The 27,392-nt window shown below is 28.9% G+C and overlaps 6 protein-coding genes and 1 long non-coding RNA gene across 8 annotated transcripts; 3 read left to right on the plus strand and 4 right to left on the minus strand.

The window, feature by feature from the left end:
- The first annotated feature begins 394 nt into the window (after positions 1-394).
- Positions 395-2,973, plus strand: LOC111026426 (ubiquitin-conjugating enzyme E2 L3). Of its 2 annotated transcripts, XM_022304518.1 has the most exons (5): positions 425-440; positions 550-765; positions 2,153-2,248; positions 2,342-2,528; positions 2,615-2,973. In XM_022304518.1, exons 2-5 carry the CDS (start codon positions 739-741, stop codon positions 2,767-2,769), a joined length of 465 nt encoding a protein of 154 aa, XP_022160210.1. In that variant the 5' UTR covers positions 425-440; positions 550-738; the 3' UTR covers positions 2,770-2,973. The 2 variants fall into 2 exon arrangements, with proteins under 2 accessions (XP_022160209.1, XP_022160210.1); XM_022304517.1 differs by having other exon boundaries at positions 395-765.
- Positions 2,974-4,817: 1,844 nt separating this feature from the next.
- On the minus strand, positions 4,818-6,929 carry LOC111026429 (POC1 centriolar protein homolog B-like). The gene is made up of 8 exons (XM_022304520.1): positions 6,553-6,929; positions 6,219-6,481; positions 5,980-6,157; positions 5,800-5,908; positions 5,446-5,740; positions 5,181-5,377; positions 4,988-5,110; positions 4,818-4,931 (listed from the first exon to the last, which is right to left on the minus strand). Exons 2-8 carry the CDS (start codon positions 6,274-6,276, stop codon positions 4,902-4,904), a joined length of 990 nt encoding a protein of 329 aa, XP_022160212.1. The 5' UTR covers positions 6,277-6,481; positions 6,553-6,929; the 3' UTR covers positions 4,818-4,901.
- A 564-nt stretch (positions 6,930-7,493) lies between these two features.
- LOC111026428 (vacuolar protein sorting-associated protein 53 homolog) lies at positions 7,494-13,076 on the plus strand. Its single transcript, XM_022304519.1, has 16 exons — positions 7,494-7,799; positions 7,882-8,067; positions 8,124-8,338; positions 8,709-8,829; positions 8,891-9,036; positions 9,099-9,314; positions 9,381-9,543; positions 9,600-9,796; positions 9,877-10,119; positions 10,204-10,353; positions 10,421-10,546; positions 10,607-10,685; positions 10,780-10,928; positions 12,411-12,566; positions 12,628-12,787; positions 12,887-13,076. The coding sequence occupies exons 1-16, from the start codon at positions 7,713-7,715 to the stop codon at positions 13,040-13,042; spliced, it is 2,550 nt and encodes an 849-aa protein (XP_022160211.1). The 5' UTR covers positions 7,494-7,712; the 3' UTR covers positions 13,043-13,076.
- Positions 13,077-14,685: 1,609 nt separating this feature from the next.
- On the minus strand, positions 14,686-15,938 carry LOC111026434 (electron transfer flavoprotein subunit beta). The gene has a single exon (XM_022304531.1). The coding sequence runs from the start codon at positions 15,595-15,597 to the stop codon at positions 14,836-14,838; it is 762 nt and encodes a 253-aa protein (XP_022160223.1). The 5' UTR covers positions 15,598-15,938; the 3' UTR covers positions 14,686-14,835.
- Positions 15,939-19,345: 3,407 nt separating this feature from the next.
- LOC111026422 lies at positions 19,346-20,102 on the minus strand. Its single transcript, XR_002603694.1, has 2 exons — positions 19,862-20,102; positions 19,346-19,552 (listed from the first exon to the last, which is right to left on the minus strand). It is a non-coding gene; the product is annotated as an uncharacterized LOC111026422 (long non-coding RNA).
- A 418-nt stretch (positions 20,103-20,520) lies between these two features.
- LOC111026419 (vacuolar protein sorting-associated protein 33A) lies at positions 20,521-26,487 on the plus strand. The gene is made up of 12 exons (XM_022304500.1): positions 20,521-20,622; positions 20,695-20,894; positions 21,233-21,317; positions 21,419-21,523; positions 22,156-22,456; positions 22,521-22,632; positions 23,608-23,768; positions 23,872-24,026; positions 24,093-24,245; positions 24,305-24,530; positions 25,829-25,942; positions 26,008-26,487. Exons 1-12 carry the CDS (start codon positions 20,521-20,523, stop codon positions 26,106-26,108), a joined length of 1,815 nt encoding a protein of 604 aa, XP_022160192.1. The 3' UTR covers positions 26,109-26,487.
- On the minus strand, positions 26,221-27,032 carry LOC111026420 (low molecular weight phosphotyrosine protein phosphatase-like). Its single transcript, XM_022304502.1, has 2 exons — positions 26,807-27,032; positions 26,221-26,743 (listed from the first exon to the last, which is right to left on the minus strand). Exon 2 carries the CDS (start codon positions 26,728-26,730, stop codon positions 26,248-26,250), a length of 483 nt encoding a protein of 160 aa, XP_022160194.1. The 5' UTR covers positions 26,731-26,743; positions 26,807-27,032; the 3' UTR covers positions 26,221-26,247.
- Between the last annotated feature and the right edge of the window lie 360 nt (positions 27,033-27,392).

Raw genomic sequence — 27,392 nt, forward strand, 5'->3', positions numbered from 1 at the left:
CTATAATTTCTATAAAATGATCTACATTTACATAAAAAGTGTATTGAAAAAAATTCATGGGATGACTCGACCATACGAGTGACTGGTATTACTTAAGATTTTCAATATTGGTTTTGCATCCCATGAAAAAATGTGAAATGACGCCCCTGCTTAGTTCACAGTTGAACGATTATAAAGAGAGTAAAAAATTCGAAAAGCTGTCGTACGGCTGACGGACTGTTGCCCGCTCGATTCACGGTTGTGGTCGTCGTAAAATATTACGGAGAAATTTAGTGCCGTCAGATCAGGCTACACTGGCGATGAGTGTATATTTTCTGATTATAAAAAAAGAACACAAAAAGAGGGAGAGAAAAAAAGAGGAGAAACTAGAATCAAGAGTCGTGAAGTCGTCGAGAGTTCGAGACCAGGACATTTAGGTGCCCACCAGATTATTATCAAAGGTGGTAATTAATAATTATCTTTACTCAATTTAATTCTTAGGAAAAAAATTATATTAATATTCTACAAAGTAATTTAATAGTACATTAGTTGTTGACATTGTTTATGCAGGGCCCGCCGTGGGTTTATTAATATTATTTTAAAACATCCGAACAATCAAAATACTGTATTGATATGCGCGTGTTGTGATTATATGGTATACGTGCGAAACTGCGAACACGGCCTTCGTTTTTAGTTTTTACAGTGAACAAAATCCGTTTCGTTGTTTCGTTTCCCGTCTGAAAACATAGTCTATAGACCATGGCCGCCACAAGGAGACTTCAAAAAGTTAGTAAGCTACAATACATTTTACACGTATTGTAATATTTATAATATGTATATAACCGAATAAATACCTAACTTAATGTATATGACGGGACGATCATCATTGTACGACTATAGTCTTGCTCGTGCCATGCCGCTACATAATTATAATACATACTACATATTATTAGTGTTTGGAACGTTCACTAAAAAAATGAATTTGTTCACGTTCACATACATTGAAAAAATGAATGCTTTCTCTGGGTCGTTCATTAAATTTTTTACAAAAGAAATTATAATAAGAAAATATTATTATGTAATATAATTAATCAATATATTTTAAACATATTTTTATTAAATGATAAATAAATTGAGAGTTTTAAAAATTGTTCAAATTCAATTTGAAAAAAAGAAGTGACGTTTGCGTATTGTTCACTATAAATATGAACGTGAACGTGCCTTCATGAACGACGTTCTTTTCAAACACTGCATGTCATTATATTAAGTACTGCGCGGTGTAATTCTATATTTATTCTGTTAGGCTTTTGTTTAAATTATCTTAACATTTATCTGTTTCTGCTGAACGTCGGTTTTATCATTGATATGACATAATCGTAAAAAAAATGCTATTTTGTGATAATTTAGATAATGGTTGAATAATTAAATTCAGCAAATTAAATAAGAGCTACCTATGCTAAACACTAACTATTGGTTTTTTCCATACATACAATTGAGATAATTAATTAAAATCGTTTTTTATAAATAAATAATAAATACTAAATGTACATTACCTCCACACATAATATATTTTAACTTTTATTCATCTGTTGTAGCATTTATTATATATTGTAATATGTATACTAAGTATGCAAGTTAACTTTTTTGGTAGGTGTCATAAGGGATATTAAAAAAAATTTATATTGAAACAATAAGTTACACAAATACTATTATATTGTATCTACCTAGTACCTAAATAACAAGGTAAATGTATACTATAGTCTTTTTAAATTTTATAAATATTAATTTATGTTAGTGTCATAAAAAAAATGAATTTAATATTTTGTACTTTTTAAATAACTTATTGCATAGGTACTTTAAAATGTGTATGATTAATATTCTATATAAAGCTAATTTTTAAAATATCCCAGGCATTTTATACTAAATAATAAAGATTGTGTTCATACCGTCTAAACCTATGAAATAATAATAAGTTCCTATTAGACTATCTACCACTCAGCTATAAGTAAAAATTATTATACACCTATCTGAGTAATAGTATTTTAGTTTTTGTTGATTAATTTAAAAATTGTAATAAAAGCCGTTTTATAGAATTTTAATTTTTTAAGAAAGTATATATTTAGGTTCTTCAATTAATCATAATATGGTAGTAAATTTAGATTCTTTATTTTAGGAACTAGCAGATATCCGTGATTCTGGACTTAAGTCATTCCGCGATATTCAGGTTGATGAAACAAACATATTAGCTTGGCAAGGACTGATTTTACCCGTAAGTATATGAAAAGTAAATATTATTATCTATGTTTAAAAAAAATAGAAAATGTTAAATGTAATACATTAATTGTATCATAATATATTTCAGGAAAATCCCCCATACAACAAAGGGGCATTTAGAATAGAAATAAATTTTCCTGCAGAGTATCCATTTAAGCCACCTAAAATCAATTTCAAAACTAAAATTTATCATCCCAACATTGATGAAAAGGGCCAGGTTTGTTTGCCAATCATAAGTGCTGAAAATTGGAAACCAGCTACCAAGGCTGATCAAGGTATATATGATTTTTTAAACTTGTTATTCATAGTCAATTAGTAAAACGCAATAAATATATTTTTTTTAATGTTTTGACATTTTCAGTTATTCAAGCCTTAATAGCCTTAGTTAATGATCCAGAACCAGAACATCCTCTACGTGCTGAGTTAGCAGAAGAATACTTGAAAGATCGTAAGAAGTTTTTTAAAAATGCTGAAGATTATGCCAAAAAGTTTGGTGAAAAAAGACCATCTGATTGAATGTACACCGTGGCATTCTATACTGATGAGTGTCGTTGAACTATGATCAACACCAAATGAATTACACTTAATAAACAACGACAACAGCAACAACAACTTATCACCAATATGTGTAATCACACAATTTCGAGCAATTAGTTGAGATTACAAGATTGTAACCAATATTTCTATCACTACAATAAACACTATATAATTTGAATAAAAGTTTTATTTTTATGGTTAGAGAAACATGAGCGTTAATGTTTTATTTATGCTTTTTCTTATTTAACGTATTTATTAAATGTTAATTTTTTCTCAATTAAAACTGTACTTCAAGTATAAATTAATATAAATAATGTGTAAAAAGTATTAATAATTATAAAAATACATTTTTTTTGAAAATATTTTTGTATATAATATAATAATAACATATATTAGTATATGCCTATTGTAAATTCTAGCATGTTCTAGTTGTCAAATAGCGTTCACTGGTTAACTTTCAGCAACCCCATGAGTCTAACAATTCAATTGAGTTTTCATAGTGAATAGGTATTTCCGTAAAAAGACTAACCACCCACTTTAATGTTTCGTTAGTTCAATACTATGAATTCTAAATGTTATAACATTTACATATACTTTTCATTAATTTAAGGCTGACATAATTTGAACTTAAGAACTTAATAGAAAAAGTACATTATTTTTGAAACTATAATAAATCGATATCAACAGGTTTTTAACAAATTTTAATTCTAGCAGGCAGCAGCAACTCCTTAAAATATAAAACAAATAAAATGGCTTATTTTTTAAAGATGAAAAATAAAATTGTATAGCATTAGTTTGTGTTTGAATAGGATTTATGAAGCGTTTCAATCACAAACAGCTATGCTATTTAAGGCGTTAGTAAAGTGAAATTCATAATAAAATTATTTTATTATTTTTTTTTTAAATTGAAAAATAACGAAACCATTTTAGATAATTTCCTTCGATTCATTGACATCATGGCTTCAGAGGCCCCACTCTTGTACAATACAACATGTTTTGACCAATTTTAGAATGTCCGAATAATATCCTTCACAATATTTAAGTATTTTAATTCTTCAAGTAATATGGTACATCATTTAATTTAGATTTCTGTTCATTAACTAATCAACTATAATTTTTTTTTTTAATTGTTTAAATTGTTCTTTTTTAGTAAATAAGTTGCTTTGAGTTTTTTGGGTGAGGTGGCTACAGTTGATATATAGGTATGTATGAGTATAATTGAGACATTTTGAATTACAATCATTTATCAGTAATTATAGCACTTCTTACAACATAACTTAATAACTAATTTTGAACTTAACATCAATATATTATATTAAGTACTATTAACTCAAACAATAAAGATGAATGAATTGAAAAAATGTGTTGCAGCAATACCGAGTAAATGTTTAGATCTTATTGACTCCCAGCATTAACAAACAAAAAAATACAAAACATCTTGGTGTGGAATACAAGTTTTGATAAATTTATATTTATTTAATAATCCTTTTTCAATGGTATCTAAAAGGATTTTAAAATAATATTTAAATAAATATTCTAACATTTTAGAACTAATAGTGATGAAAAATGAAGGGTGAATACTAAATAGTCTACTTTTTAGGTAAAAACCGTTAAGGAACCTATTAGGATTATTCAAGGTTGAAAAATATTAGTGTGTTCTACATAGTTAAAAATGTTTTTACTTACATTTTTTCCTGCCTGAAATTTTTAAGGAAAAAATGTATATGTTCAAAAATAACCAATATTTATGTATTTAGATATTAATGTAGCGTAGGCAAAAATTCATTAAGATTTCAGAAGGGCTAACATTTTTAATATTAATATGAGCCTCCCAGCTTCAATCCCACACAACTAGTTATAATTTTTTTTATACATAAAAAAAATCTTAAAATTAAAAAACTGGTTTCAAAGTTAGCTTTTTGTGCAAAATGAATTCTTATTTTTTACCCTGTTACATTTTGTTTTTCTAATTTATAATTAAGTATACTAAATTTAATAAAATAAAAATAAAACAGCTTTTTAAGTATTTTATTGTTAAATAAATAAATAAAATATATATGTACACACTAAAATTCACTTAGTACTATATAAGTATTACATTTTTTTTTAAATTACAGTGACTCAGTTTTCCACAAAGTGATCTGAAAAATAAAATATACTATAACTATTGTTTTTGATGTAAACTATTGTATATTACCTCATTGTCAAAATGAAACGATGCTGTTGCAAGTAATTTATCGTCTGAAGAAATATCCATTGATCTTATTTCATTAAAGTGATCAATTGAATACAAAAATCTCCCTTCATTAGTGTCGTAAACCTGAAATTCAAAATAAAAAAAACTACTAGTTATTATTTGTTTTGTGTTTATTAGGAATAGAGTAAATTACATTTAATTTTTTATCTCTTGAAACAGATACCAAACATGGAGTTTTATATTGAAATCCAACACAATTTACTTGACTTGTGTGTTCATTATATTTTTGTACAACTTTTAAAGCTCTCAAATCAAAAATTTGTATGGAACCTTGGTTTGTACCCACCGCTATTGTGAAGTCCTCTTTTAGTGAAAGTGTTTCTGCAAAATCTAATAGATGTACAGAATATAGATATATTCTAATTTTAATTTTTTTATCAATTGTATTTTTTATTTACCCGGACTCAAGTTGAACTTTGCAACACATTTTCCAGAACAACAATCAAAAACTTGTACATATGAATCTCTTGAACAGGAAATGACAAGTTTGTCTTCTTTGAAAAATTTTGCAATATTCACCCAATTACGGTGAAACATATTACTAGCTACAAACTTGTTAGACTGACAATTCCATATTTTAAATGTTTTATCATTTGAACAAGATATTAAATAATTATTGTCTGTAGAATACTGAACATTACGAATACATTGATAATGACCTCTGAATTCAGTTAAAATCTTCCAACTTGAAAACTAAAAAATACTTTGTTTAAAAAAAAAATGCTTGCTTTGTAAATAAATACAAATAATACTTTATGATTCCATATTTGAATTTTTCCATTATCTGAACAAGTAACTATTTGATTACCTAAAGTATTGCTCGTCAAACTTGTAAGTTTACTATTATGTTCATATTTTGACCTATAGTAAGTATATGGAAAATTACAAGACTACTTAAAAGAAATACTGCTATTTTTGTTTATATACAATACTTCATGGTTTTTAAATCAGCTTTGGACCAATCAAATACATATAAATTATTCTGATCGTCTAAAGATGCCAATTTTTGTGTTAGTCCTAAATATGATAATTTTATTGAGTGGCCTTTTGTCTTCAGATTTAACCAATGTGACGGTTTCAGCGCCAAAGTGTTTACTGTCTGGTCCAAAACTAAAAAAAAAAGTATCAAGTTAATATAATACAATATGACTTTCCACTTAAGAATCATTACCACTGGACGGTTTGAAACTTGTTGTATTCCATTTCAAGCATTCTATATTAGTAGCCATAATTATTAAACATGTACACAAATATGCATGCAAATAATTGAACACGTTATGTTGTTACATAATTCAATAAACAGGAAAAAAATACATAATGGAGTATTCACTTATACTATACGTTGATGGAAGTAAGAAAGCTGAAGATTTCAATAGGTGGTAGCTACCTATCTAAGTATCTAATTCAATTTTAATCATTTGAAATAATTGAAATCTGAAATTCAAAATAATATTTGAAATTATTTATTATTTAACAGTCAAGAAAAAGTGATAAGAAATGAATACCTAATCAGAAAGTTGTAATGAAAGTGAAACCAATATAGATGGCGCTCATTGCTATAAGAATTTACAATCCAGGAATTTTACGGTTCACCTTCACCACTTTCCGAATTTTTACGGTCCGATTGATAGACATTAGACGTATAAATATTATCAATTAATTAATTTAATTCATATTATTAATTTATTCATATGTCTATGGTCCGAATATTTACATTCCGGGATTTTACTTGCGTCCGTTTAGAAAGATCACCTTTTATTTTAAAAAATTGGTAGTTGTTCTGAAATCAATGATTTCAGTTTGAAAAAAGTGTGCATTAATTGTTAAAAATATTTAATACATTTTAATAAAAATAATAAAATCCTCAACGGCTTAATATACTTCTAGTGTGATACATTGTTAATTAATATTTAATAGGAATAATTGTATGTACCATGTTCTAAACAGATCCAATTTTGAATATTTAAGAAAAATATTCAATTACATTGTTAAATATAGAAAAGTCATCAATATAAATAATAAGTATTATGAGTAAAAAAAAAAATAAATCAATGAAGATTAATATTTAATAGGTAGTGTTTCTTATGGTTATAGTAATTGAACAATTAATATATCGGGGGTGTGTGATAGGAGGGTATCCGCACCAATTGAACAATATTTTCAAAAAGGTCACATGAAAAATTGGGTAGATATTTTGATTCGCCAACTACACATAATGATTGAATAAGACATATCACATAACTACATAAGTATTCTCATCAGTCAATCATGTTTCTACGACTATCGAGAGCTGAGGAAAACTTGAAGTACGAAACCATGTTTTTACGGCCGAATTTCGGTACCATAACGCCCTCTTAACGCAGATATAGATAATAATTATTATCTATATCCGTGGTCATCAATATCGATAATGATAAGTGATATTTGATAATAAATGATAATAATATGATTATGACATTTTTGTCATAGAATAAATTACAGATTTGTCAATTTTTGGCATGATCGTTGACTATTTGGCTCTGGCGAATTAAACTTACTACTTAGTACTTAGTCGTTTGACTTTTCTGTGGCTTTATGCCGTGTGCTATTGGTGATACATAAATATAAAATAAATGATTTTTTTTCAAATTTAAATTTTTATAAATAGGTGATTTATGTTTAAATTATGTCAACTATCAACGATGAAAAAATTGATGTAGGCAGAACTGAGACATTGGTGTACTCAGTAGAAGTACAAAAAGCAATAGATGAGGTACACTTAAAAATAATATTACACTCAAATAATATATCATATATATTGCATTCAATATTAAAAAAATGATTGTTACTTATAGATACTGCCAAGTGATGATCCACTAGATAAACCAGATTTTGATACAATAGATTATATCAACAATCTGTTTCCTACAGAACAGTCGCTTACCAATATCGATGATGTTATTAATTCACTAGAATGTAAAGTAGACTCCATAGATAATGATATACGATCAGTCATTAGAGGACAAATTGAAGTTAACAAGGTACAACTAATCATACAAATGTATCTGAACACAAATTAATATAATCTTTCATATAGGATGGTAAGGCTGAGCTTGAAGAAGCCCAACGTTACATCAAACACCTTTTCAGTCAAATTAGAGAGATCAGGCAGAAAGCTGAACATAGCGAGGAAGTAGTTAAAGAAATTACGTTAGATATCAAACAATTAGACTATGCCAAAAAGAATCTCACAACTTCTATTACAACTCTAAATAATTTGCATATGCTTGTTTCTGGTATTGAGTCACTCAGGTATGTTTGTCTTTTACTCACATTTGGTCTCTTTTGTGTTTATTCATCTAATAGAATATTATTTCTCTACTCCTGCCAATACTTTAGCATTTTTCTGAGTACCTATTTAAATATTTTACACAATTCAGTAGTTCAATTTGTACTTGAATTGACTTTCTTAAATTTTCGAGTTTCTTGTTTTAAGCTTATGTAACCAAAATAGTTGAAATTGTTACAGATTTATAGCTGTTTAATATAGTATACTATAATTTCCCAAAATATGAATATGAAAATAAGTTATTAATGGCAGCAAAAATATTAAGACACTCACTGTATATATTATTCATATCTGTATCTAATTAATTTAATTTAAAACCACACATTTATACAGAGGTTTAACTACAAAACGTAAATATGGAGAAATTGTGATGCCTCTACAAGGTGTAACTGATGTTATGGAACATTTCAAGAATTACACAGACATACCACACATTGCTCAGTTATCTACTGAAGTAATTATTTAATTATTTTGTTTTAAACTAATTAATATAATTTATCTGCATTCTTTGATAGGTAAAACAACTTCAAAAATCTTTAGCAACACAGATCATGGCAGATTTTCGAGAAGCATTTTCTGGACCAAATGCAAAAAATTTTGTACCTAACAGGCAAATGACTGAGGCATGTTTAGTTGTTTCAATTCTAGAGCCAAAAGTCAAGTAAGACATTTAAATATTATATGTTATGAATGTTTATAAAATATAAAAAAATTTTTTTCTAGAGACGAATTGTTAGAATGGTTTATAGATCTTCAGCTCTCTGAGTATACTCATTTATTTGATAGCGCAGAGGATGTAGCCTGGTTAGACAAGCTCAACCAACGATATGCTTGGTTTAAACGCCAACTTTTACAGTGCGAAGAAAAATTTAGAGCTATGTTCCCAGTTCAATGGGAGTTATCTGAAAGAATTGCAGTTGAATTTTGTAAAGTCACTAAGTATGTAAAATTAACTATTTGCAATCTTTCTTAGTTGCTTATAACCATAATTATTGGTATTTCTAGAAATGAGCTGTCTAAACTGATGGTTAAACGAAAAAATGAGATTGATGTCAAGCTTTTACTGTTTGCAATTCAAAAAACTGTTGCATTTGAAAATTTGATGGCAAAAACTTTTAGTGGCAATACAATTGTTCAAAATTATGAAAAATCTTTGAACAATATAAATGTTAGTATTAATATTTAATTAATAAATGAATTTATAATTTAAATTTTTTCTTTTAGAAACAACCAATAATCAACACTGAAACTGAAGAAATTCTTCAACCTTTTTCAGAAGAATTACAAATATCTGATGTATCAGGAAATATGCCCACGCTAATACAAAAAAATGAACCAAAACTAAATTCATCACCGTTTTATGGTCTGATAAGTGATTGTTTTCAACCATTTCTTTATATTTATATTGATAGTGTAGATAAGTAAGTATTTCATTTAAGTCTATGAACGTTAATAAGGAATACATTTTTAGATTTATTAAATTGACTTTTTTTACTTAAAGAAATCTTTCTGAACTGATTGAGCGTTTTGTAAGTGACAATAAGATAACATTGGCGAAAGAAAATATTGACGATCAAACAGCTACTGTTCTACCAAATTGTGCTGACTTATTTTTGTTTTATAAGAAGTCACTAGTACAATGTACTGAGCTCAGTAATCATAATCCAATGCTTGCATTAGCAGCCGTATTTCAGAAATATCTTAAAGAATATGCCACTAAAGTACTAGAAGTTAATCTTCCAAAGTATAAACATTGGTTTTAATTTTAGAATAATGTTAAGTATCATAAATCTCACTGTTATACCATCTATAAAACTGTAATTTGTAGAATAAGTCATCCAGCTACTTCTCTAACAACAAATGTTTCAAACATGACCAAAGACTTAATAAAAGATTTACAACTTCTTCCAAGTGGGATGACTGAAGCTAGTATTAAAAATTTAAATTGTACACCACAAGAATTAGCCAAAATTTGTTGGTAAGGAATCAATACTAAAATCTAAAATTATAAACATAATGCATATACAGCATGAATTTGTTTTAAGTATACTAACAACTGCCGATTACTGTATGGAAACCACACAACAGTTAGAAGAAAAATTAAAAGAAAAAATTGACCATTGCTTGGTTGAAAAAATTAGTATGACCAATGAAAATGATTTATTTCAAAAGTAATATAGTCAACTATAGTTAAAAAATATATATTTCATGCTATTTTATCTTTGTTTCAGCATTATTTTCATGTCTATTAATCTTTTGGTTCAACATTTAGAAGCTGATTTGGAACCTGCATTAAACAATATGACCAGAGTAAGTAATATGGATTGCTCGGATTTTATAGATCAATAATTATGTATATTGTTAATTGTTATTTCCATAATTTAAATCAAAATATCTCTTTCAGGTTCCTTGGCAAAATATTTCATCGGTCGGTGATCAAAGTGAATATGTTACTATTATGACCACACATTTGAGAGCTGTTGTTCCTATTGTTCGATCATATTTATCAACATCCAGAAAATATTTTACAAAGTTTTGTATCACTTTTGCCAAGTAAGTTAATGACACACCTGTGTTTATTCTAAGCCATTAAGTTCAAACAATTAGCTAAATAAATTGTATTAGTTTATTAACTATACTGAGTTCAGCTCAGTAGTGTATGCCGGATTTTAGTTTGGTTAGGGATTTTTTTTTACCTAAGATTAATCACAGACCCAGGGCTTTGTTCTCATTTTAATTTTACAATACTTAACAGTTTTTTCATAATTTGTTAAAACATATTATAGTGTCAAGTCAAAAATAAATCCTACGTTTAGAGTATCTAACCTGATGTAGAGCCTTTTCAGGCCGTTATAGGTGTGGTAATAATTGATAAAAAAATTATCTCAGATTTTTAACAATGTTCATAATATTACATAAACCAAAAACAAATGAAACTTCAATTTTTGATTTTATTACCGTTTCAAAATGTATTTTCTATTCATTAAAAATGACCAACACAATTATTCTATTCTGTGTATCGATTATGATGGTAAAGAGATTTTTTGTAGAAGAAAAACATTTCAGGGAGAGGTTTGAACCCTACCCCTGCTACTGGTTAAACTCATTATAGTTTTTAATTTTTTATGGACTATAAAATGTAATTATGTATTTATTTATTTATTTATTTTATCCAAACAAAAAAAAACATTTTTGGAGGACAATAGTTGCCTACTCATGGTATCCTCTGAGTAATGTTAAATGGCTATCATAAATATAATATTACTTAAAACGAATAGACTTTGCTGGATGAAATTTACTTGTCAAATGAAATTACATATTAATACCAATAATATCGATTTCGATTTGTTATTTTGTTGTAGTTTAAAAATTTGATTTGTGTGTTCTTAAGACTTAAAGTGCATTATGTTATTGTATAAAAACATACAGTATACACTATACACACAATGACATATTTAAATGCAATTTTTAATGCAAAAATTATTTTAACCTTTTGTAATACTAATACCTAAACCTGGTTAAATAAATTACTTGAATCACAATTCACAAAAGTATCATACAATTTACTCAGTAGGTAATATTATAGGATTTTATATAATTGAATTCAAATTTAACACAATTATTTTAGTGACTCTCTAGACACCTAATGTACAGCAGAGTTTTACCTATTCACCTACTTTTTTCAACCCAATGTATGTAATAAGGATATATAACGAGCTTAACCAATAAGTTATCGAATTTTTAGATTTTCATTGAATCTACATTGGAAGTTGGAACTCTATTCTAAAATTGTTGCTACAACTATGTAGTATGTGTTAATAACATCAATAAGTATTGTACACATATTGTTTATTTTATTTTGAGTAGCTGTAAGATACTTTAATTGTTGAGCTAAACTTTTTATAAGGGCTAAGAAAAAAAATTTAAAAAATAAGTAATAATATGAAAATATTAGTAAACCAATAAAATGTAAATATTTTTTAAATATGAATCGCATAATATAATATTATAATACCTGTGTATTTTATATTTTAGTTCTTTCATACCTAAATTTATACAACATTTGTATAAGTGCAAACCGCTATCAAATATCGGTGCTGAACAATTGTTGTTGGATACACATTCACTGAAAACCATTTTATTAGACTTGCCATCAATGAACCTTGATGATAACCGTAAAGCTCCTGCTAGGTAACATAAATCACCACAAAAAAGTTTATAAATTTATTTTTGTGTTGTAATTTTATTTCAGTTACACAAAGGTTGTAGTTAAGGGAATGACAAAAGCAGAAATGATATTGAAATTAGTAATGGCTCCAACAATAAAACACTATACATCTTTTGTCGATCAATATTTAAAACTATTACCAGAATCTGATATGACAGAATTTCAGAAAATATTAGAAATGAAGGTTTGTGGTTTTTTTTTACTTTATTTTGAATATTGCTATAAATTATGTTTGTATAGCACCATAAAATATATAAAACTTAATTATTCAATTATGTAACAGGGTTTGAAAGCAGCTGAACGAAACGAGCTTTTGAATATTTTTAGACCCAGGAATCCAACCGGTAGTTTTGTTACAAGTACAGCTGCATTGTCTAGTTTGAAACAATATACTAGTCTCATAAAAAAAAATTTGATATCTAATTCTAACAATAATTAGTCATTAAAACGTAGATGAAAATATATTTTTGTACATTCCATTTTACAAAGTTTAGAAAATATTTTATGTATTTATAATCTCATTTGAATTTATAAAAATCATATAGATCTTTTAATAATATACAATTGTAATTATAACATTTTGTTTAGATAAATATAAATATTATAAGTGTTTATTTTTAACATTGAATATTTAATGCAGTTATCAAAATTGTTTTATAAAATATGGCATTTTAGTTATTCTTATTAATCATGAGAACTAAGTCAATTGCAAATATAAAACTGTATAATGACTTGTTACAGGACATTAATAGGTTGATAATTGTATACTTATAATATGGGACTAGGTCATTGAATTTTTATAAAAATCAACAACTTATGTTACACTTTAAAAGTAAATGACAAAATTAAAACAGCCAATTGGGAATTCGCCCTGAGGGGATAGACATTTTTTTACCTTTTTATAGATTTTTTTTTATTAATTTTATTAAGAGGACTCGCATGTGTTGGGAGCCGTCTTACAAATGCAAAACATAGCAAAAACTGTTTCTACAATGAACCAAGAAGTCTACAGTTATAACTAAGAAACCAAATTTTCACCATGAATAGAGAAGTAGGGTTTTTATTTTTTTGAAAGGACCATTATATCCAAAGTTATTTAAGTTTGGAAAACATACAAATATTAGATTTATTAATGACTTATTAATGATATCAAACAAATAAAAATGCCACAACAGAAAATATTTTCTTCTATATTGTGTACGTTTTAGGTGTCTCCACTAGGAGTACAAACTGTACAGTTCTATCCCGCCCAAAACAGTTTTTACTGTGATGAACATTTATATAACATACAACACATGCGAGTATAGTGTCCTCTTGAGGAATTCTATTCAAACATATTTTGTCATAATATCAAGTACCAACATATAACCCCACAAATTACAGATGAATAACTTATGTACAAATGTATCAAGAAAATAGAGGATCATAACCCCTGCCCCTTCCTGTTAGAAGATACAAATTTTTTTAAACTAACTAACCTTGAAAAGGTATACCTATAATTGTATTTTATAAACCACAATTTAATGATTTCCTTACTACCTATATACATAATCCTTGCAACATTCATTTTTAATTATATTAGATTAATGAAATTGAATGAAAAGTATAATTTTTAATTCAACATATAGATATTTATATAAATAATAGTTTAACATTTAGTAAAATGATTAATTTTCTTGGTACATGGTAGATAATGCTAAGAGTTAATTTTTTTTAGGTAAAGCATTAACACATTGACACAATTCATTATTTTTTGAAGATTTTGAAGTATGCAAAGTTTTTTTTTCTAACATTAATCAAATGCCTTTCTGTGTATTAGCCACATTCAACGGCTTTAAAAAAATTATGCTATAGGTCACTACAATTTTAAAAGCCTAATTTTTAATTATATTATACAAGTGAATATTTAAATTAAACTGTTAGAGCATAGTTCTAATTGTTGACGTACATTTTAAACTATTGATTGAAGAAAAGTTTCTTTAACCAGAAAATATACTTTATTATATCACTAACAAACAACAATAAATTGATAAAAATAATTATGACATAAGTCGATGAAATCTACAAAATATAAAAAAAAGATTGCCGTTACAAAAATGTTCATTGTATTAATATTTGATCTTTTAAATTACAAGTAAAATAAAATCGATTTTGAAAAAATATTATTGGTAACAGCTGAAAACCTCACGAAGAATTTGTAAGAACTAAAACAACAGTATTGGTGACATTGCATTACAAATGACCCTTTTCTTTCAACTTGGTGATGAGAGTGTCGACATCAGGCACAATGGAACCAGCCTGTCTGGTGGGCGGGTCTTCTACGCTCAACACTTGTTGACGTGGCGCCAAGTCCACACCGACATCTGTGGCTGTGAGCTTTTTGATGGGCTTCTTCTTGGCCTTCATGATATTGGGCAGAGTAGCATACCGCGGCTCATTGAGCCGCAAGTCGGCGCTAATGACAGCTGGCAATTTGACTTTAACTGTCTCCAAGCCACCGTCTACCTCTCGCTTGACCAGCACATTGCCATCAGCAACGGTCACCTCTGAAGCGAAAGTGGCCTGAGGCCAGCCCAATAGGGCAGCAGTCATCTGAGCCGTCTGGTTGGAATCGTCATCAATGGCCTGCTTGCCAACGATGACAATGTCTGCCTTCTCGTCCACTGCCACCCTGGCCAGCATTTTGGACACGTGCAGCGGCAGAAGAGTATCGTACTGGGCCTGAGGCACCTCGACATGGACGGCACGGTCTGCACCCATCGCCAGGGCAGTTCGCAGCGACTCCTGGGCCTGGGGTAGGCCGCACGACACGGCGATCACCTCAGACGCGATCTTCTTCTCCTTGAGGCGGACGGCCTCCTCGACGGCGATCTCGTCAAACGGGTTCAGGCCGTGCTTGACGCCGTCGGTGACAACGCCAGTCTTGTCGGGCTTGACGCGGATCTTCACCGCGTAATCGATTACGCGTTTAACGCCGACCAAAACGCGAGCCATGATGTACGACGTCGAGGGCTAATTGAGTCGATAAAGTCCAGATATTACTTAACTGATTGATTGTCGTTTATTGACGACAGAAAAGTTTTGCGTAGCAAGTGATTCGGACAATTTGTACGTCTGGCCACCGCGACCGTTGCCACTTGCCAGAAGTAAGTTGTTGATGACGGACGACGAGGAGGAAACGTGCGGTTGGACCAATCGGATACGTCAAAACCGTTTGCTATCAGACGATCTTATCGCGCGAAAGGACCTTAGCGGACAAGCAGCTGCTGCGAGTGCTGCCGCGTACGATCCATTAATAGACAATACCTATTACCTACTTGGCGGTTCACTTCCTGCCAATACGACCTATTGACCGTCAGCCGTCGCGTAAATAGTAAATGCATTCGTAATTGATTTGCAATTAACAGCCGTTGCCCGAGGTTGGTCATGCCAGTTGTAGTTTAATGCTTGTTGCAATTTACAGTCAATATAGGTTATAGGTAGGTATACTATAATTTTTTGTGATATGTTTTACGAGACAACGCTTCACTGATGAATGCGGCAGAATTCCCGCCATATATCACAATTTATAACTTTGATCATTATATTTTTTGCTTTTTTTAGATACTTGAGTCCTATTGGTATTAACCATCACGTGGTGTTCGGTGTGCACCCCCCCGACATTTCGTAATTGGAGCCCTAAAGTTTGAGTTTCAGAGCACAGAGCCCGTATTTTAATTGATTTTATTACAATAAAATGACGTAAAACGTAAAATATTTTAAATCTACTCTGAATAGCTTATTATGATTATAACAGCTAGATGTTAATAACTACAAAATTATTCAAATAACAAATAAATAATGAAATCATATTAGATATTTAGATCCAAAGAAATTTATATCTTACTTGGTATTGGTAATTAATTAATCATTATTAAGGCTCTCTACCACTGGCCACTGCCCACTGGTTATTATGTACATGTCTTGTTGAAGGAGGGCCTAAAATTATGGCAGGCACCCCCGAAATCCATGTCTGTGTACGCCTATAATGGTATTCTACCAAAAATTTCGACTAGTTGTAGATCTGCTAGGAGATTGAGTCCAGTAAAAAATCCAATATTTATTATTTATTAATTTATGATTACGTAATAGCATTCCATTTATTTTATGAGGTTATTTAACTTAAGATGAATAAAATATAATACCCTGATCCTGACTAAATAGTTAGTTGATAATCTTGGCCATCCTGATAAAAAAAAAATAATTGTCAATTTCAATACTGCCTGATACCCTAATTTTTTTAAAAATGTATTTATTGTTAGGAGTGTTAGGACCATTAAAGGTACTACTTAATGCTATTTTGCCCTATCGTGATCGGCTCCAACCTCAAGACTTCCAGTAATAATAGACTTAATCTGGAAAGGGGTGCAAGGGGGCATAGTGTCTTTTTACCTTAAAGATTTTTTAGTTTTACCACAGACAGGCCAGTTTAAATTTGCTTGATTTACCAATCGGCAATCCGTATAAATTTGCATATTATTTTGGTTGAATTATTAATAGGTACTGATAAAAGTTACCTCTGTATATTTTATAGGTAGGTACCTAGTTAATTAAATGACAAAATCACCTACAAGCAGTCATTTTATGTAGAGTATTGGTATATACAAGTATTAAATTCAGGGATTTGTAGACGTTACCGGTATTTTTTTCGTCGGACTTTAGTTCGGGGATTTATGCATCTTAACACCAGCTTCGCTGGAAAATGTAAGTAGGATAAAAAGCCACGGTGAAAAAACACAAATTAATTTTTTTAGCATCAACGACGGGTAATATTCAAAACAAATTGTGGTTAAAGTTTTTCCAGCATGTTTTATTACATACACGCAAACTAGGTACCTACGCATAAACGATGGACCTACAAACTATGACTAACCTAACTAACCTATACATAGTGTACTATAAGTCTATGATACTAAGTATTACAATTTTCAATTATTTTTATTTATGAGTTAACAATTTCCATTGCAAAATAATATATCTACCTACTCCAAGGAAATGCCACCAAAATACTTAAACACTGGTGATAAATGTGTGATACCTACTGAAAGCCAAAAGTATTCTAATAACATAAGTTATAAAAAAGGGTTCTAACTTCTAAGAAAATTTAGTCACACTTCCTTGGTAAAATAAAAAAACATGTCATAAATTTAATAAAAATAATTTATTTTGCAGATAACATAAACTACATAAGTTATGTTTATGTACCTTTTGGTTATTGGTATAACCTATATTCTTAAAGTTTTAAGAAATAATAGAATTTATGTATTGTCTTACACAAAGATTGTATGGTTATTCATGGCCACTGGGAGATTTTTAACCTAAAATAATTTGATACCTACTATAGCTGCTCATTATTTCAAAAACTACCATTACTTTTTTAAATAAAAATTCAAAAAGTATCAGTGTTGTGTAGATGAACCAAAGACTAGATTAAATAATTAATATTTGGTGGATGAACTAAAGTGTACTCTTTACATAGATATTAGATTACGTACGAGGTGCCTAATACCTATAGTCATAATATTAGTCTATAATTTTTGTTCTAAAACAAATATGATTAAACAACTAGTTTTTTGGTGAGGCAACTTAGGTACTATTATCCCCTAAATAACAAGACCTTAAATAAATACTTTAAGTTAAGTTTTTTTTTTGTTTGAAAAAACTGAAAAACAATAACACACTGTGTTATTGATTAAATAGTTCAAAAACAACAAGGTGATGACTTAAACTTCAAACAGCCATAAGTTATAACTAAGTTGGAATCCCAAACTCTGATTTAAATATTTCTGATCACTCCAAAAAACGGCCATTTAAGAAGAAAAGTTCTAGATTGTCTGATTCTACCTGTATAAATAAATACTACGTATTTACAAAATATAGACACAACAAGATTTTTGTATATTAATTATTAAATAATTTCATATGATTTAACAATTTTTAAACAACTGTTACTCTTATCTATTCAAAGCAGTGTTTTAAGCACGGACTAAGATATACAGGTGATCCAACAAGTATGCTCACCCCTTTTTTTTTCTTTAATAATGAAGGTTTTATCTTTAATATACTCAAAAACCATATTTTCTTATTCTTGAGATTTTTTGTGCCACTTAAGAAGTGTCCTATGGCGATACGAATATCTGTTTTTCAAATGAGAATCCCACTTGATGTCTTTAAATTATTTAGCGGATACATTTTTTGAGAATTTTGATGTATCGAAATCGAAATTAGTATGAGTGGTTTCTTAGTTATTGGACAATTTGTACTAAGGATAATAGTCCATAATAGGGATATGCTTTAACAGTTCTACACATGGAATAAGAAAAATAACTAAATAAATCAAGAAGGATTTTACTTGCTAATTGCCTTATACCTAAGTGTTTGACTAAATAAATATAAAATGACGTATTATTTTATATTATGTTTATAGACTATAGATAACAAGGTTTACTGTGTAAGCATATCTTTCTTCCCTATTAAAAAACTATACTATCCTTAGCATAAAGTGTGTAATAACTAGGAAACTACTGGTTTGAATTTTGATTTAAATACATCAAAATTCTCAAAAAAATTACACATTACATTTTAATCTAAAATTATTTAACTTAAATAGCTAAATAAAAATTACTTTTATTATTATACCAAGCAAACATACTCAAAATATAAATAAGAATTTTAGGTAAAGTTAATAATCAAAACTACATAATTTTATACAGTTGGTAGTATTTAACTACAATTTCATTTTATTTCTATAGAAAAAATGTTTACATAGTACATATCTAAATTTATAATAATGCAACAAAAACATGAAGTAAAGTAATTAAGCTCGTGGAAGACTCTTTAAGTCATACAGAACCCAAATAGGTATGATCAAGATTGATCCAGATGCAGAACCTCCGATAAGCAGTTGTTGCTAGAACAAAACAATATGAAATAATTGCTATTAGTAGTTGTTAACAAAATTCAACACAATTATATCAGTAAATAAAATATAGTTTAGAATGTAATTTGCATTATCTAAGTCAAATTAATTACTTAAATTAAAAAATTAATTGTAGATATTTTTAAGATTTCACTACAGAATAGCACATTTCATATGCATACAAAAATTGCAATAAATACAAAATCAAAGTTGTATCCATTTAACAATTAAAATATTTAATAAGACAATATATATTATGTAAGTTTAAAGCAATTATAATACAAAAAACTTAGTGTTTACCCATTTTGGCATTCTGACTTGAGGTGGACCGTTAACAGTGATATTTGTTCTCTTGGACATTACTTGTAGGGATTGCTTGGCCATAGGCTGAGCTAATTTCGATAAGCCGAACATGATTATAAAGTGAATTGAAGTATTAAAATGTTTAATGTATGGAGATTTAAAAGATTATGAAATTTCAGCTTCCTTGTAATTGCAGACAAAATTGTAACCTTTACGGCTTTACCTTTTTAATAAAAATTTTATCTCTCAAAGAATAAAATCATAAACATACGGTTAACAGTGTAACCAACTGCATTATTATCAAAATCTTTTAAAAATCTTTTGGTTTTTTATTTTGATAGTTTTCACCTTAGATTATGTTATCAATTATCACCTTGATGGCGATAATATATTATGATACCTATAAACACTAAACAGCGCACAAAAAAAAATTAATTATTAACTAATTAATACAAAATAATATAAAATACAAATTTGAATTAACAAAAATAATAATTTAAATATTTAATAAACTTTTAGAAATTCGATGAAAAATAAATAAGAGTAGAAAAAAATACTGTAAATGTTTTCACTTTTAATACAAATGTCAATTACTCAGAAACCTAATTTATTATTTTGAAATTTATGTTCATATTTCATTAATTTTATTGTCCACCATGTCTAATTATTTGACCAGTAGCCGAGTAAATATTAGTCTACTTCAAGAGGGTGCAGCCAAAGATTTAATTAATTTATTGGACAAGTGTGATGGTCCTAAGGTACAGTTCTAATTAAGAATTGCTAATATACTACTAGGTAGTGTGATTAAACAATTAAAACATAATGTGCAGGTTATAATTTTGGACGAAGGACTAACAAGACCTATTGGTTTGATAGCTACATATAGCTTGTTACGAGAACATGACGTGAAAGAAGTATTTATTCTAAACACTGGCAAGTTAAGTAATTTTCGTGAAAAAGTGAAAAATGTCATATTTATCACAAGACCGTTTTTAACACACATGGATATGATATGTGATAATATTCACAAGTATGTGTGTTTCATTACAATTCATTTTTTATTAATGAATATAGTTATTATTGTCTATTGAGTTATATATTGAAATAATACAAAGACCACATACTTCACAAATGTTTTTTGCATTTCAATAACTAAATAATACCTAACCAACAATAATTCTAAAGATGTGCCTAATGCCGGGTTGCATGAACAATCGCTAAACATTTAACAAATCAATAGTGAGCTAACGGTCCCTTAAATATGATTTAGTGGCCAATGCTTGATCCATTAAATTTAAAAAATGTTTATGCAACATAAATATGGTAGATTAATTAAATTATTTAACTCAAATAAATATATTATTTCAGGGAAAATCAAGATGATCTCAAGCAAAGAGAATACCATTTATTTTTTGTTCCTACTCGTAGTTTATTATGTGAAAAACGTTTAGAAGTAAGTTCTTATTACTATTATATTTTAAATAGTATATAGTATATTGTATTTTTTTAACATTACTATTAAAAATGATTAATTAATTAATTATATTTTTTCAGAGAAAAGGAGTTTTAGGAAATTTTGTTCTCATTGAAGAATTTCGGTGTTTTTTATTTCCATTGGAAAATGATCTTATGTCAATGGAAATGAATGATTGTTACAAGGTATATATTTATATTCTTAAACTTAAGTCCTTAGTGTATTTGTGTGCACTTGTGGCTAGTACATGTTTTGCTTTTGCTAGGTTTATAAGCAGGGGCATAATTACATTTTTTTTGGTATGCATAAATATTAAACAACACTATTTTTCATCAAAATATTTTACATTATTTATGGCTAATTGACCCAATTAATATAATATTAGACAGTAAATAATTTGAAGTTAACTTTGATGAGAAGAGGGGAAATATGAATAGTATTAATAATTCAAATAACCATCTACGGCTTAATTATTTGTTCTTAGCTCTTAACCATTGCAACATTACCTTAAGTCTTAAATTTGGCTATTCATAGGAGGCCAAAAATAATAATACTGAATTTTAGATACGCAAATGTATACTCTGAGTCTGCAAATGATGCCCCTGTTTGTAAGATTCTTCATTTTTATTTTTATCAGTTTTTTTTTTTACCAATGTATATAAGTGTGGTAATAATATAATAATAACATAATAATATAACTATACCAATAATAATGAGAAAAATCACATAAATTGATAAATTGAACATCTTTAACAAATATTTTTGCAGTACATTTAGTATTCATATTTGTTGACTATAATTATTTATTTATTTTTAGGAGTTATCGTTAGAAAATGATCCAACATGTCTATATCGTGTTGCACAAGCAATTGTTAGTCTAGAAGATCTTTATGGGCGCATTGGCCGTGTAACTGGCAAGGGTCCTGTTGTTAAACAAGTTTGGGAATTAGTATCTAAAATATCTTTAGAACCTCGCAAAACTAATTCTAAAGCAAACAGAAATTATAAAACAATTGATCATCTTGTTTTAATTGACCGTTCTGTGGACTTAATGACACCAATGGCCACCCAGTTAACATTTGAAGGACTTATCGATGAGCTTTTTGGAATTGATTGTTGTAAGTCTATTTTAAATAATAGATTTAATTTATATAATTATTGTGTAATTATATTTTGTTTCAGGTACTGTAGAATTACCAGCCGACAAATTTGTTTCCGAAGAAGATAATGTTAATATGTTAACAAGTAAAAAGATTGTATTAAATTCAAACGATGAGATTTTTGCTGAAACTAGGTATGTTTTTCAGTGGACTAACAATAAGTAGTTTTAAATCAGTGTTTCCCACTTTTTGACAGTTGGACCACATTAAGAGCTTTCGATTTTCCATGATTTTTTTGCTCATAACTAGGACCACTTTTATTAACTAATTTTAGACTTACATAGGTCAGTGGCAGTTATAATAATTGAGAGGATATCTGTGCATTATTAGGTTTCTCTCTGACCCACGCACAACATACCAAATTTATTTTTAGCAGAACCAACCCTGTGTTGTTACTTTTAATACTAGAATGAATTCATCTATTATCAAACTAAGAACTAAATTGGCTATATTTTAATTTTCATACAATTTTTAAGCATTTCTAAATTGTAATAATTTACATGCTCATAATATACATACAATTAAACGAGTAAATGCGTTTTGTCTATGTTACTCGTGTGCTAGAGAGAGAAAACAAAGAGTGCACTGGATATCCTTTTAAGGTAGGATCAAACCAAAAATTTTAATATTTCTGTTGTAGAAAAAATCTTTTGTAAAACAACAAATGTTGTCAATGTTTATGTTCAAATGCGTATTTTAGATTCTATAATTATAATTTTGAAAATCAGACTTTGATCTGACCTATATTGTTCTCTTCTTTTAAATTTAAAATAATTAACAAAATCCTACTATTATTTAAGGTATTAAGAGGTTTCCCATAAGACATATTTTTGTACTAAAAATGCACTGACTCTGGCACCTTTATCAATTTGTTATTATTGGTTGCCTATAATAATTGTTACTATCTGGCAACTGCTTGCTATCTCAACTATGAACATACCCAAAATGGATTTTTAAAAAAATATACATATAATGAATACCATGTAATAGAACATTGATGAAAATAGGAAATGGTGCTGAACACCAGTTGGGAAACACTGATATAAACATAAAGATTATAGTTTGTTGAATAATTTACATTAACATTTTTATTGATTAAATTTAAAAAGAAATAAACACTTTAATGCAGTATTAATGAATTTAAGTAAAAGAGCCAAACACATTACTTCAGAATATGATGAAAATCGAAGTGGTAAAACTGTTCAGGAAATGAAACAGTTAGTGTCTAGACTTCCTTACATGCTGGCACTAAAAAAACAACTTTCTACATGTAATCATCCCATAATTAATTTTACTTAATACCTACCTATTTATTCAAAATATGAATATTTGATATTGACTAAATATTATTGTTTAATTGATGTGTTGATTAGATACCACAGTTGCTGGACTAATCAAAGAACTAACTGACAAAACTAGTTTTCGGGATTTAATAAATGTACAACAAGAACTGATTTTGGGTATTGAATCAGACAAGGTTTTACCTCAGATAGAAGATTTGATTTCCAATAAATTTGATCTTATAACAGTAATTATAACTTCCTCACAATTCACAAAGTCAAATATTATACAAAACATTTAATATATGTTGTAGGTGTTGCGATTAATATGTATGCAATCTGCTGTAAATTCAGGATTAAAGCAAAAAACTTTAGAATATTACAAGAGAGAAATCATTCAAGTTTATGGTTTCAAACACCTCATAACAATGACCCATTTGGAAAAATCTGGTCTCATTAAAATCCAAGTAAATGTACTTTTTAAAATTTCAATTAGAAAATTAAATTTAATGAGTATTTGTTACAGGCAAATTCAAGGAGTTATGCTGTTTGTCGCCGTCTATTAAACTTAGATGTTTATGAAATGAGCGAAGTCGATCCGGATGATATTAACTATGTTTATGGGATTTATGCTCCACTGAGTGTTAGGTTAATTCAACATATCTCCAAGTCAGACAGTAAAGTATTGTCTGACGTTCTGCCATTATTACCTGGGCCTATTGTTGAACATGTTAATTCTGAAGTTGATCAAGGTAATTTATTTATTATTTTTTAGATAGGCCAAAACTTAGACCATATTATACGTATATGACCTAAGGATCAAAGTCTAATTATAGTAGCATCTTAGTAATTCAGCAGATATCAGACCAGAGGGCTGCCAGATTATTGGAGTTTCTTATAACTACCCATTTTTACTCATTGCAAAACCTAAATACCGGTGGCGTTTTAATTTAACGTGTAGGTTATGCATTATTCAACACAATAACTAACCAATACACAATGTACACGTCAACATTAACTGGATAAAAATAAAATATCTAATCGGTTTGTCTGACTTAATTTAGTTAGTTTTAATAAATGTATGGTTGTTATAGTCAAAAAAAGTCTAATTATCGCACAGCTAGATTACCAAGGGTACAGTACTGTAGTATACAATAGCTTGTAAAAATAAAATTTTAATAATTTAATATAACAATATTATAGTATTAACATTTACAAAATAATAAAAGATAAAAAATCGAATATTCTAATAACTTATTCGACACAAAATACAATTTAATGTATAAATGACATTAACACTGAAAAGAATAAGACAGATCTTCATTAGCTAGCCGCATCATTTTGCAAGGGGACTATTTTTTAGGTAGTCGATTGTATAAAAGGAATACAAAAACTAGTTACATCAACTTGCCCTGAGATTAATTTATGCCAAAAATACAGGTTGTTGTAGCCTCTATGATTCACTAGTGTTCTTAGTCGGTAATCCCAAACATTCAAGAATAGGAGTATAGTTGTATGGAGAATAATCAATGTGCAGTACGTTATATGCAAAAAATTTCAAAAACGTACTCGGGACGCTCTCAAGTTGAAACTACTCCAAGCTATAAAAGGGTGCCAGATTAAGACCATAATCACAGAATAAAACAACGTCCTAACTAAGAATAGAACAAAGAAGGGAGCAATATAGCTCTGAGGGATGTGGTTAACATAAAGTTTGTGCATTCACTTTTCTAAATTCCTTAAAAGTTATATTATCAATGTGAGTGTGGAAAGTCAACTTTGAATCGAGGATTATTACTTATTATTAACGAAAATAGGTAATATATAGAAGTGGAGAAAACTTGGAGGGACATTTGAACAAGTTGAGGGATAAGCCAAACATACGAGACCAACAGCCACAGGGTTAGGTCTTCCGTGAAGAGCAGGCTGTTCTCAAATAGAATTAATATCTAGAAACAATTTGTTGTCGTCAGCAAAAATAGCAAAGAAAAATTTATTGTAATGGTTTAAATATTTACTATATTTTTTACTGTTGTTTTTATTTATACAGCTACCAATAACAGTTTTTTGGCTGACTCTCAAAAAGTTGTTCTCGTGTTCTTTATTGGAGGATGTACATTTGCTGAAATATCTGCTCTCAGATTCTTATCATCACTTGAAGACTGTAAGTTGACAAATCATATTTTATGCATGTATGTTTAAATTTATAATTTCCAAAATTGTTTTCAGCTACAATTGAGTATGTAATTGCCACCACCAACATTACGAATGGCAACAGTTTTATCAAGTCATTATTAATCCCTGAAATAAGCAAGAATTTAAATAAGTAACTATTTCATTTTGTTTCTTAGGTATAAATTGTATTATTATATTAATATATTCATTCACATTATATTAAGATTACCAAGTTTAAAAAAAAAAACATTTTGTTCCATTATTTATTATTTAATAAAAGTTATAAAAAAAAATTTAATTATATTCGTCCAGAAATGCTTGACAAGACCTCATACATTGTTGAAAACATTTTTCGAATCCTCGAAGATCTGTATCATAATATGGGTCTTCTATAATGGTTTTACCGGTGGTTTTTGCTTCCGGATCAAATGACCCTAACATAAATATTTTCGCTTTTGTATTATCCGATGGTTTTTTGCGATTGATAAAGTCCACGTTACTCTTATCCATTCCAAAAACGAAATCAAACTTGTTCAAGTCTTCCAAGTCAAACTGTTGCGCGGAATGCTTGTACTTTATACCATTGTTCTTCAGTACAGTCATCGTCCGTGGGTCCGGTGAACACCCTACGTGCCATCCCCCTGTACCAGAACTTTCAGCATACCACTTGTCGGCTACACCTTTTTGCATGGCCACTTCGTTAAACACTGCCTCGGCCATCGGAGATCGACAGATGTTACCCAAACACACGAACATGACTTTACGCTTTTCGCACATGGCCGTGTCGTGTCTAGTCGGGAGAAGAATGAAAAATAATTTTCTCGTTTCAATTTAATAGAATAAAAACCACTACCTGTTCCGCGCTCCTGTCGCAGAAGGTGATGCTACAGACGCAGCAGCGAACAAGACAGCAAGTACCAGACTATTAACCGTTTGAGATTGTACTTTCCGTTCGCACGATCAATGTTTATTGGTAATGATAAATGTGAAATCGCTATAATATAGAGAAAATTAAGATTTAAGAGTGCCTATTAAGTAATAATCGTATGCGCACGAAACTTTTGGTTGTTATCAGTCACCTCCGTGACTCTGTTATCGTCTCGGCAGTCGACGAAATTACGATGATAAGCGAGCGAGAGGCCGACCACGGATTTCTAAATAGTACCATTTTATAGATAGCGAACTCCCGCCATTGGTAGGCGGACAAAAAAGCCGAGGAAATAAATTAAAGTCCATGCGATGTACCGCACAATATTGTAATATTTTTAAATATTTCGTTGATTATAATTCGAAAAACCATAACACTAAACAATACTTAATAGCACGGATAAAAAAAAAAAAAATAGGTCCATTGGTTTGTCTCCATTCCCCTTAAAATTAAACTTGAGCAACAAACTAAATACTAATATTGTACACTAGGTACTGTTTTGTATCGACCT

This window comes from Myzus persicae, unplaced genomic scaffold (genome assembly GCF_001856785.1).
Source record: "Myzus persicae strain clone G006 unplaced genomic scaffold, MPER_G0061.0, whole genome shotgun sequence".
NCBI lineage: Eukaryota > Metazoa > Arthropoda > Insecta > Hemiptera > Aphididae > Myzus > Myzus persicae.